Source organism: Anomaloglossus baeobatrachus, chromosome 6 (assembly GCF_048569485.1).
Source record: "Anomaloglossus baeobatrachus isolate aAnoBae1 chromosome 6, aAnoBae1.hap1, whole genome shotgun sequence".
In the NCBI taxonomy this organism is placed as follows: Eukaryota; Metazoa; Chordata; class Amphibia; order Anura; family Aromobatidae; genus Anomaloglossus; species Anomaloglossus baeobatrachus.
This window is the reverse complement of record NC_134358.1, coordinates 13,417,206-13,429,742: the sequence shown is the minus strand read 5'-3', so window position 1 is coordinate 13,429,742 and position 12,537 is coordinate 13,417,206. Positions and strand designations below refer to the sequence as shown.

Sequence of the window (12,537 nt, the reverse complement as noted above, 5' to 3'; positions counted from 1 at the left end):
GGGGCTCTGAATGAGAGCCAGAAAGAGAACAATTACCAGAGGAGCCACCTAGGAGGGTGAGAAAAAAGGTAACAAAGAAAAATAGGAAAATATAGATATAAATTGATTAATAAGTACTGAGAGGAAAGGAGCAGAAGAGAAATGGGATCACAACACAGGATGGGGCTCTAAATAGGAGTCAGAAAAAGAATATTTACCAGAGGAGCCACCTAGGAAGTAGTGTTGAGTCATTAGTGAACTATCCGCTACTCGCATATTCGTTATGAGTAGCGGGCGAAATGTAGGTCAATTGGAAATACTCGCTAAGTAGCGAATAACCCGAAAGCCGTGCTTTTCGTGCAAGTAAAGAATAGTACGGCTTTCGGGTTACTCACAACTTAGCAAGTATTTCCCATTGACTTACATTGCGCCCGCTACTCATAATGAATTTGCGAGTAGCGGACAGTACTTGCTAACAGCATAGCGAGTGCGAATAGTTCACTACTCACTCAACAATACTAGGAATGTGATAGAAAAGCAACAAAGAAATAAAGAAAGCAACAAAGAAATAAAGGAAAATATACAAATAAATTACAAAATATAAGTGTATGTACTGAGGGGAAAGGAGCGTAAGAGAAATGGGATCAGAACCCGGGATGGGGCTGTGAATAGGAGCCAAAAAGAGAACATTTATCACAGGAATGATTATCTAGGAAGATGAGAAATATGCAACAAAGAAAAAAAGGAAAATATAGATATAAATAAGTGCTGAGGGGAAAGGAGAGGATGAGAAATGGGATCAGAAGCCAGGATGGGGCTATGAATAGGAGCCAGAAAGAGAACATTTATCAGAGGAGCCACCTAGGAAGATGAGAGAAACGCAACAAAGAAAAAAGGAAAATAGAGATATAAATTGATGAATAAGTGCTGAGGGGAAAGGAGCACAAGAGAAATGCGATCAGAACTCGGGATGAGGCTGTGAATAGGATCCAGAAAGAAACATTTACAGGAGCCACCTAGGAAAATGAGAAAAACGTAAAAGCTAAAAAAAAGAAAATAGAGATATAAATTATAAAATATAAATAGGTAAAAAAGTGCTGAGGGAAAAGTAGCAGAAGAAAAATGGGATCAGAAGCCATGATGGGGCTGTGAATAGGAACCAGAAAGAGAACATTTACTGGTGGAGTCAGTAAATGTTTTTTTATTTTATTTATTACTCCTCCCCCTTTGTTTATAGTTACCTTTGGACCATGTTCTGATGTTCTTTTGATCATAATATCTATTCGAATTATTGAAATTTGAGTATTGGTGTTCCAGACCCGAGAAGGTGAGAGGTGTTCCAGTCCTGAGAGAGGAGGAGGTGCTCCAGATCCAAGAGAGGGGAGGTGCTCCTTACCCAAGAGAGTAAGAAGTGCTCCAGACCAGATAGGGGAGGTGCTCCAGACCCCAAAGAGGGGGAGGTGTCTGAGACACAATAGAGGGGGATGTGGTCCGAAAGAGGGAGGTGGTCTGAGAGAGGGGGAGGTGCTTCAGATCCGAGAGAGAGAGAGGGGGAGGTGCTCCAGACCTAAAAAGGGGACGGGGTGCGCCAGACCCAAGGGATGGGGAGGTGCTCAAGGAGAGCCTCTATGCAGCTGCTCTCCAATTGTTTCACTCCTTTCTCTTCAACACTTATTGTTCTTTATTCATCTATTTATATTTACATTTATATCTATATGTTCCTTTTTACTATATTTCCTTCCTCTCGTCTCCTCTGTTTAATGTTCTCTTTCTGGCTCCTGTTCACAGACCCATCCCAGGTTCTGAGCCCATTTCTCCTTCTTTCCAATTGTTTCACTCATTTCTCTTTAACATTTTTTGTCCTTTATTCATCTATTTATATTTAATCAATTATATCTATATGTTCCTTTTTTCTATTTTTCCTTTCTCTCATCTCCTCGATGTCTCTTCTGTTTAATGTTCTCTTTCTGGCTCCTGTTCACAGCCCCATCCCGGGTTCTAAGCCAATATCTCCTGCTCTCCAATTGTTTCAGTCCTTTCTCTTCATCACTTTTTGTCCTTTGTCTATTTATACTTTTTAATTTGTATCTATATGTCCCTTTTTTTATTTTTTGCCTCTCATCTCCCTGATGCCTCCTTCATTTAGTGTTCTCTTTCTGGCTGCTGTTCATAGCCCCATCCCAGGTTCTGAGCCAATATCTCCTACTCTCCAAATGTTTCACTCCTTTCTCTTCATCACTTTTTGTCCATTATATCTATATGTTCCCTTTTTCTATTTTTCCTTTTTCTCATCTCCCCTGATGTCTCCTTCATATAAATGTTCTCTTTCTGGCTCCTGTTCACAGCCCCATCCCGGGTTCTGCGCCAATATCTCCTGCTCTCCAATTGTTTCACTCCTTTCTCTTCAGCACTTTTTATCTGTTATATCTATATGTTCCTTTTTTATTTTTTGCCTTTATCTCTTCTCCCCTGATGTCTCCTCCATTTAGTGTTCTCTTTCTGGCTCCTGTTCAGAGCCCCATCCTGGGTTCTGAGCCCATTTCTCCTGCTCTCCAATTGTTTCACTCCTTTCTCTTCAGCACTTTTTGTTTGTTATATCTATATGTTCCTTTTTTCTATTTTTCCTTTCTCTCATCTCCTTGATGTCTCCTCCATTTAATGTTCTCTTTCTGGCTCCTGTTTACAGACCCATCCTGGGTTCTGAGCAAATATCTCCTGCTCTCCAATCGTTTCACTCCTTTCTCTTCAGCACTTTTTATCCTTTGTCTATTTATACTTTATCAATTATATCTATATGTCCCTTTTTTCTTTTTTGCCTTTCTCTCATCTCCCCTGATGCCTCCTTCATTTAGTGTTCTCTCTCTGGCTCCTGTTCACAGCCCCATCCCAGGTTCTGAGCCAATATCTCCTGCTCTCCAATTGTTTCACTCCTTTCTCTTCAGCACTTTTTGTTCATTATATCTATATGTTCCTATTTTCTATTTTTCCTTTCTCTCATCTCCCCTGATGTCTCCTCCATTTAATGTTCTCTTTCTGGCTCCTGTTCACAGCCCCATCCCGGGTTCTGAGCCCATTTCTCCTGCTCTCCAATCGTTTTACTCCTTTCTTTTCATCACTTTTTGCTCTTTATTAATCTCTTTGGCAGAAGGTGCCTTCAAATACGAGAGACAGGGAGCAGTTTGCAAAGAAGAGTCCGAGATTCCGGGTGAGAGGTGTAAGAAGCTGTGGACGGTGATAGGAAGTCATTGATTTCAGATATTTATTCCAGAGGTTTTCCAATCAAATATTAAGATGATGCCAACCTTTTTGTCCGGCCGAGTTTTGGTGTTTTGTGTGAAATTATCTCCAATTTGCCTTTTTTTCTCATTTTTTGTGTTGTTCAAATACACAAAGCAAATAAACCTGTGTATAACAAAACAGCGGAAAGTACAATAATTTTCTGGGAGAAATCCTTCATTTTCTGGGACAGTTTAAAGGGCGCCAACACTTTTGTCCGTGACTGTGTGTAGGTGGCAGCCATTTGGGCCTTTATAATTCCACGTTCTCATATTTTGAACATTTATTTTTTTCACTTTATAAAGGCTCCGCTGCAGCATCAAAGGAATAAACCCCCCAAACCTTATTATCATTGTGGTTGAAGAATCGATTCCTCCATCAGTGCAGCCCCCAACAAGAGTGTGAGAGGAGGCTGAGGCCCGGCCTCTCCCGGGGACGTTCTCCACGGGGATCTGTCCACTACTCACCTTCATGAAGGTCTCATAAGAAGGGTCTCCAGCTTGAGGAGGGTCCAGGACGACTTCCTGCATCAGCGCCCCGATAACTGCGGGTATATCGAAAGACTTCAGGATGTAGAGAAACTCAAAGACAGCAGGATCAATATTCACAAACTCAATGTATCCAGCCCGGAACCCGCACCTTATATACAGAGACGAAAAGGAAGAGACATAGTCATCAGGGTTCTTCAAAACCAGCCGTACATCACCAAGCACAATGCCGAGCCGTACATCACCAAGCACAATGCCGAGCCGTACATCACCAAGCACAATGCCGAGCCGTACATCACCAAGCACAATGCTGGGCTATCCATCATCGAGCACAATGCTGAGCCATACATCACCAAGCACAATGCCGAGCCGTACATCACCAAGCACTAATGCTGAGCCGTACATCACCAAGCACAATGCTGAGCCGTACATCACCAAGCACAATGCCGAGCCGTACATCACCAAGCACAATGCTGAGCCGTACATCACCAAGCACAATGCTGAGCCATACATCACCAAGCACAATGCTGAGCCATACATCACCAAGCACAATGCCGAGCCGTACATCACCAAGCACAATGCCGAGCCGTACATCACCAAGCACAATGCCGAGCCATACATCACCAAGCACAATGCTGAGCCATACATCACCAAGCACAATGCTGAGCCGTACATCACCAAGCACAATGCCGAGCCGTACATCACCAAGCACAATGCCGAGCCATACATCACCAAGCACAATGCCGAGCCATACATCACCAAGCACAATGCCGAGCCGTACATCACCAAGCACAATGCTGAGCCGTACATCACCAAGCACAATGCCGAGCCGTACATCACCAAGCACAATGCCGAGCCACACATCACCAAGCACAATGCCGAGCCATACATCACCAAGCACAATGCTGAGCCGTACATCACCAAGCACAATGCCGAGCCATACATCACCAAGCACAATGTTGAGCCATACATCACCAAGCACAATGCCGAGCCATACATCACCAAGCACAATGCCGAGCCATACATCACCAAGCACAATGCTGAGCCGTACATCACCAAGCACAATGCCGAGCCACACATCACCAAGCACAATGCCGAGCCATACATCACCAAGCACAATGCTGAGCCGTACATCACCAAGCACAATGCCGACCCATACATCACCAAGCACAATGCCGAGCCATACATCACCAAGCACAATGCCGAGCCGTACATCACCAAGCACAATGCCGAGCCATACATCACCAAGCACAATGCTGAGCCGTACATCACCAAGCACAATGCCGAGCCATACATCACCAAGCACAATGCTGAGCCGTACATCACCAAGCACACAATGCCGAGCCGTACATCACTAAGTACAATGCCGAGCCATACATCACTAAGTACAATGCCGAGCTGTACAACACCAAGCACAATGCCGAGCCATACATCACCAAGCACAATGCTGAGCCATACATCACCAAGCACAATGCCGAGCCGTACATCACCAAGCACATTGCTGAGCCGTACATCACCAAGCACAATGCCGAGCCGTACATCACCAAGCACAATGCCGAGCCATACATCACCAAGCACAATGCTGAGCCATACATCACCAAGCACAATGCCGAGCCGTACATCACCAAGCACAATGCTGAGCCGTACATCACCAAGCACAATGCCGAGCCGTACATCACCAAGCACAATGCCGAGCCATACATCACTAAGTACAATGCCGAGCTGTACAACACCAAGCACAATGCCGAGCCGTACATCACCAAGCACAATGCCGAGCCATACATCACTAAGTACAATGCCGAGCTGTACAACACCAAGCACAATGCCGAGCCATACATCACCAAGCACAATGCTGAGCCGTACATCACCAAGCACAATGCCGAGCCATACATCACCAAGCACAATGCTGATGGGGACAGAGAAGCCCCCAGAGGTGGATGTGGGGGGGCACATACTTTTCTCCATATTTATGTCTATGGACGTAGATGAGGACAGAGAAACCCCAGGAGGTGGATGTGGGGTGGAGGGCACATACTTTTCTCCATGCAGGATGGATAAATTTAACAATATAGGGAATATAAAAGTCTACACACCCCTGGTAATATCAAAGGTTTCTGTCATGGGAATAATCCCAGCAAGTACAAACATTTCAGGACTTTTCTGCCTTTAATGTCGCCAGAATCTGCACAAATCCACTGAGAAACAAACATAAAAGCACTTTGGCCCCGTTCACACTTTGAGGTTTTTTTTTTAACCTTAGTTGTAGCCAAAACCAGGAGAGGAACAATCAGAGGAGACGTGTAATGGACGCACGGTCAGGACGGATGGTGCCAGCTCCAAATACTGAGGTACAAAATAAGAGGTGATAACAAATACAGAAGGGCAATAATATGGTTGCATTAATCTGCACGCCCTAACAATAATACTTTAGTGAATGTCTGGGGTGTTCAGTCTTTTTGGGTCGGGGTCTAGCACCTCTAGAATCACTGATCTTTGCCCCCTCCTCCCCTTCTGGCAGATTTCAGGGGTCTCCTGTGCACAGCACCCTCTTCCATCTTCTCGTGATTTGGAGGTCGCTGAGGGTCATTGTGGTGAAAGGTAAAATTCTGGTATCCATTATTGTCTGGTATTTGTTCTGTCCATAAGTCCCTCCCACTTGGCTAAAGCTCCAGTTCCATCTGCTGAAAACCCGAGCACAATGCTGCCTCCAGCAGGCCTCACTGTGGGGAGGGTGATCTTCAGGGGATGTGCGGTGGAGACCTTGATGTTTTTTGTCTTGCCCCCTCCCTCACCGGCCGGACATATGAAGAATCCAGGAGATTGTTGTCACATGAGGACACAGCCAGCACTGGACAGAAATCCCTGCAGCTCCTTTAATGTTGCTGTCGCCTCTCTGCAGCCTCTGGACCAGTTTTCTTTTCATCTTTTCCTCACTATTAGAGACGTCCATTGCTCGGTGTCGTGTCATATATCAGCCCCTTCTTGATGACGTCTTCACAGGCTCCATGGTATCTAACCCCTGGGAAATGTCTTTGTACCTTCCTCTCTTGGGTCACTTTCCACAGTGAGACCTTTGCTGTGTTGTCGGCTGTTTACAGAAAATATCAGCAAAATTCACCTAGAACAGCGACACTTTCTCTGGGGTTAATCAGATGTGAACGACGGCGGCCGAGCGCTGATACCGTGTAACATGGGGGATGGGATCACTGATTTTGAGCACAACCACCGCCCATTATAGGAGGGTGTGAACACTTATGCAACTGAATTATTGTAGTGCTATCTTTATCTTTTCCTTGGAATTATTTCTGTTTCTCAGTGATTTGCACACATTATTGATGATATTAAAGGGGGTAAAAGTCTTGAAATGTTTCTTCTTGGTCGTATAATTTACATGACAAAAATAGGTTATTGTACCCGGGGCGTGTAGACTTTCATACCATGGAAGACATAATTCTGTTCTCACTCTCCGCTGATTCCCTTGGAGATGGAGTGGACGGACATCAGCTGCACCCGTTCTGAGTACTCTGCTCCCATTTGGTAAAGAACTTTCTTAAAAGATTGGAAAACGGCGCCCGGAGCGAAGACGTTATCCTGATAAACCTGAGAGGATGAGAAGAAAGAACAAAGGCGAAGATAAACACGACCCAGAGAACAAAGACAACAATATGTATAGTATATAGATTATACCGCAATACTACTGCCATACACAGCACATACAATACTGCCATATACAGTGCACATATGCCATACACCGCACATACAATACTGCCATACACAGCACACACACAATACTGCCATACACCGCACATACAATACTGCCATACACCGCACATACAATACTGCCATACACAGCACACACACACAATACTGCCATATACAGAAGACACAATACTGCCATACACCGCACATACAATACTGCCATACACAGCACACACAATACTGCCATACACAGCACACACAATACTGCCATACACAGCACACACAATACTGCCATACACAGCACACACAATACTGCCATACACAGCAGACACAATACTGCCATACACAGCAGACACAATACTGCCATACACCGCACATACAATACTGCCATATACAGCAGACACAATACTGCCATACACCGCACATACAATACTGCCATATACAGTGCACATATGCCATACACCGCACACACAATACTGCCATATACAGCAGACACAATACTGCCATACACCGCACATACAATACTGCCATACACAGCACACACACACAATACTGCCATATACAGCAGACACAATACTGCCATACACCGCACACACACAATACTGCCATATACAGCAGACACAATACTGCCATACACAGCACACACACAATACTGCCATATACAGCAGACACAATACTGCCATACACAGCACACACACAATACTGCCATATACAGCAGACACAATACTGCCATACACCGCACATACAATACTGCCATACACCGCACATACAATACTGCCATACACAGCACACACACAGTACTGCCATACACAGCACACACAATACTGCCATACACAGCACACACACACACAATACTGCCATACACAGCACACACACACAATACTGCCATACACAGCACATACAATACTGCCATACACAGCACATACAATACTGCCATACACAGCACATACAATACTGCCATACACAGCACACACACAATACTGCCATACACAGCACACACACAATACTGCCATACACAGCACACACACAATACTGCCATACACAGCACACACAATACTGCCATACACAGCACACACACAATACTACCATACACAGCACACACGCAATACTACCATACACAGCACACATACAATATTGCCATACACCGCACATACAATACTGCCATACACAGCACACACACAATACTGCCATACACAGCACACACACAGTACTGCCATACACAGCACACACATAATACTACCATACACAGCACACACGCAATACTACCATACACAGCACACATACAATATTGCCATACACCGCACATACAATACTGCCATACACAGCACACACACAATACTGCCATACACAGCACACACACAGTACTGCCATACACAGCACACACAATACTGCCATACACAGCACACACACACAATACTGCCATACACAGCACACACACACAATACTGCCATACACAGCACATACAATACTGCCATACACAGCACATACAATACTGCCATACACAGCACATACAATACTGCTATACACAGCACACACACAATACTGCCATACACAGCACACACACAATACTGCCATACACAGCACACACACAATACTGCCATACACAGCACACACACAATACTGCCATACACAGCACACACACAATACTGCCATACACAGCACACACATAATACTACCATACACAGCACACACGCAATACTACCATACACAGCACACATACAATATTGCCATACACCGCACATACAATACTGCCATACACAGCACACACACAATACTGCCATACACAGCACACACACAATACTACCATACACAGCACACACACAATACTGCCATACACAGCACACACACAATACTGCCATACACAGCACACACACAATACTGCCATACACAGCACACACACAATACTGCCATACACAGCACACACATAATACTACCATACACAGCACACACACAATACTACCATACACAGCACACACACAATACTACCATACACAGCACACACACAATACTGCCATACACCGCACATACAATACTGCCATACACAGCACACACACAGTACTGGCATACACAGCACACACACAGTACTGCCATATACAGCACACACACAGTACTGCCATACACAGCACACACAATACTGCCATACACAGCACACACAATACTGCCATACACAGCACACACACAATACTGGCATACACAGCACACACACAGTACTGCCATACACAGCACACACACAGTACTGCCATACACAGCACACACAATAGTGACATACACAGCACACACAATACAGCCATACACAGCACACACAATACTGCCATACACAGCACACACACAATACTGAATACACAGCACATATGTAGTGACCCTGAATAGACACTACTAGATTGTCCCCTTATGGGCCTGTGTTTTTCTATAATGCTGGACATTATCTGTGCCTTCTGCAGCCTTGTAGGAAGAGTTGTAGCATCTACACTGACCTCTGCTGGCCGTTCTCAAAACTACCTTTGCCTTATATGGTAAAAGGAAGTGACGCAGCAGAGAGGACATTTCTGGGTCTTTTCCGACAGGAAAGAAAAAGATGTCTGTGGCTGAGGACTCAGGAGATGAGGGTGAGAAGGTGTGGACTGAGAAGGTGAGGGGTGAGAACGTGAGGACTGAGAAGGTGAGGACTGAGGAGGTGACGGGTGAGAACGTGAGGGGTGAGAAGTTGAGGGGTGAGGAGGTGAGGACTGAGGAGGTGAGGGGTGAGAAGGTGAGGACTGAGAAGGTGAGGACTGAGGAGGTGAGTGGTGAGAACGTGAGGGGTGAGAAGTTGAGGGGTGAGGAGGTGAGGACTGAGGAGGTGAGGGGTGAGTAGGTGAGGGGTGAGAAGGTGAGGACTGAGGAGGTGAGGGGTGAGTAGGTGAGGGGTGAGAAGGTGAGGACTGAGGAGGTGAGGGGTGAGTAGGTGAGGGGTGAGAAGGTGAGGACTGAGGAGGTGAGGGGTGAGTAGGTGAGGGGTGAGTAGGTGAGGGGTGAGAAGGTGAGGACTGAGGAGGTGAGGACTGAGGAGGTGAGGGGTGAGAACGTGAGGGGTGAGAAGGTGAGGGGTGAGGAGGTGAGGACTGAGGAGGTGAGGGGTGAGAACGTGAGGGGTGAGAAGGTGAGGGGTGAGGAGGTGAGGACTGAGGAGGTGAGGGGTGAGAAGGTGAGGGGTGAGAAGGTGAGGACTGAGGAGGTGAGAAGGTGAGGGGTGAGAAGGTGAGGGGTGAGAAGGTGAGGGGTGAGAAGGTGAGGGGTGAGAACGTGAGGGGTGAGAAGGTGAGGGGTGAGAAGGTGAGGGGTGAGAAGGTGAGGGGTGAGAACGTGAGGGGTGAGAAGGTGAGGACTGAGGAGGTGAGGACTGAGGAGGTGAGGGGTGAGAATGTGAGGGGTGAGAATGTGAGGGGTGAGAAGGTGAGGACTGAGAAGGTGAGGACTGAAAAGGTGAGGATTGAGAGGGTGAGGAGGTGAGGGGTGAGGAGGCGAGGACTGAGAAGGCGAGGACTGAGGGACTGAGGAGGTGAGGGGTGAGAAGGTGAGGGGTGAGTAGGCGAGGGGTGAAAAGGCGAGGGGTGAGAAGGTGAGGGGTGAGAAGGCGAGGACTGAGGAGGCGAGGACTGAGAAGGTGAGGACTGAAAAGGTGAGGATTGAGAGGGTGAGGAGGTGAGGGGTGAGGAGGCGAGGACTGAGAAGGCGAGGACTGAGGGACTGAGGAGGTGAGGGGTGAGAAGGTGAGGGGTGAGTAGGCGAGGGGTGAGAAGGCGAGGGGTGAGAAGGTGAGGGGTGAGAAGGCGAGGACTGAGGAGGCGAGGACTGAGAAGGTGAGGACTGAGAAGGTGAGGACTGAGAAGGTGAGGACTGAAAAGGTGAGGATTGAGAGGGTGAGGAGGTGAGGGGTGAGGAGGCGAGGACTGAGAAGGCGAGGACTGAGGGACTGAGGAGGTGAGGGGTGAGAAGGTGAGGGGTGAGTAGGCGAGGGGTGAGAAGGCAAGGGGTGAGAAGGTGAGGGGTGAGAAGGCGAGGACTGAGGAGGCGAGGACTGAGGAGGCGAAGACTGAGGAGGCGAGGACTGAGGAGGCGAGGACTGAGGAGGCGAGGACTGAGGAGGCGAGGACTGAAGAGGCGAGGAGGTGATGAGTGAGGAGGTGAGGGGTGAGGAGGTGAGGAATGAGAAGGTGAGGAATGAGGAGGTGAGGGGTGAGAAGGTGAGGAGGTGAGGGGTGAGTAGGTGAGGGGTGAGAAGGTGAGGACTGAGGAGGTGAGGGGTGAGTAGGTGAGGGGTGAGAAGGTGAGGACTGAGGAGGTGAGGACTGAGGAGGTGAGGGGTGAGAACGTGAGGGGTGAGGAGGTGAGGACTGAGGAGGTGAGGACTGAGGAGGTGAGGGGTGAGAACGTGAGGGGTGAGAAGGTGAGGGGTGAGGAGGTGAGGACTGAGGAGGTGAGGGGTGAGAAGGTGAGGGGTGAGAAGGTGAGGACTGAGGAGGTGAGAAGGTGAGGGGTGAGAAGGTGAGGGGTGAGAAGGTGAGGGGTGAGAAGGTGAGGGGTGAGAACGTGAGGGGTGAGAAGGTGAGGGATGAGAAGGTGAGGGGTGAGAACGTGAGGGGTGAGAAGGTGAGGACTGAGGAGGTGAGGACTGAGGAGGTGAGGGGTGAGAAGGTGAGGGGTGAGAATGTGAGGGGTGAGAAGGTGAGGACTGAGAAGGTGAGGACTGAGAAGGTGAGGACTGAGAAGGTGAGGACTGAAAAGGTGAGGATTGAGAGGGTGAGGAGGTGAGGGGTGAGGAGGTGAGGACTGAGAAGGCGAGGACTGAGGGACTGAGGAGGTGAGGGGTGAGAAGGTGAGGGGTGAGTAGGCGAGGGGTGAAAAGGCGAGGGGTGAGAAGGTGAGGGGTGAGAAGGCGAGGACTGAGGAGGCGAGGACTGAGAAGGTGAGGACTGAAAAGGTGAGGATTGAGAGGGTGAGGAGGTGAGGGGTGAGGAGGCGAGGACTGAGAAGGCGAGGACTGAGGGACTGAGGAGGTGAGGGGTGAGAAGGTGAGGGGTGAGTAGGCGAGGGGTGAGAAGGCGAGGGGTGAGAA

At 47.8% G+C, this 12,537-nt stretch overlaps 1 protein-coding gene across 1 annotated transcript in view; it reads right to left on the bottom strand.

The window, feature by feature from the left end:
- The window catches only part of LOC142243804 (alanine aminotransferase 2-like), a 98,960-nt gene that overhangs the window by 19,878 nt on the left and 66,545 nt on the right, over positions 1–12,537 (bottom strand). Inside the window, exons 8-9 of the mRNA XM_075316008.1 lie at positions 7,207–7,343; positions 3,723–3,894 (exon numbers count right to left, since the gene is read on the bottom strand). Of these exons, the coding sequence (XP_075172123.1) occupies positions 3,723–3,894; positions 7,207–7,343 (309 nt within the window). The remainder of the gene's footprint in view (positions 1–3,722; positions 3,895–7,206; positions 7,344–12,537) is intronic.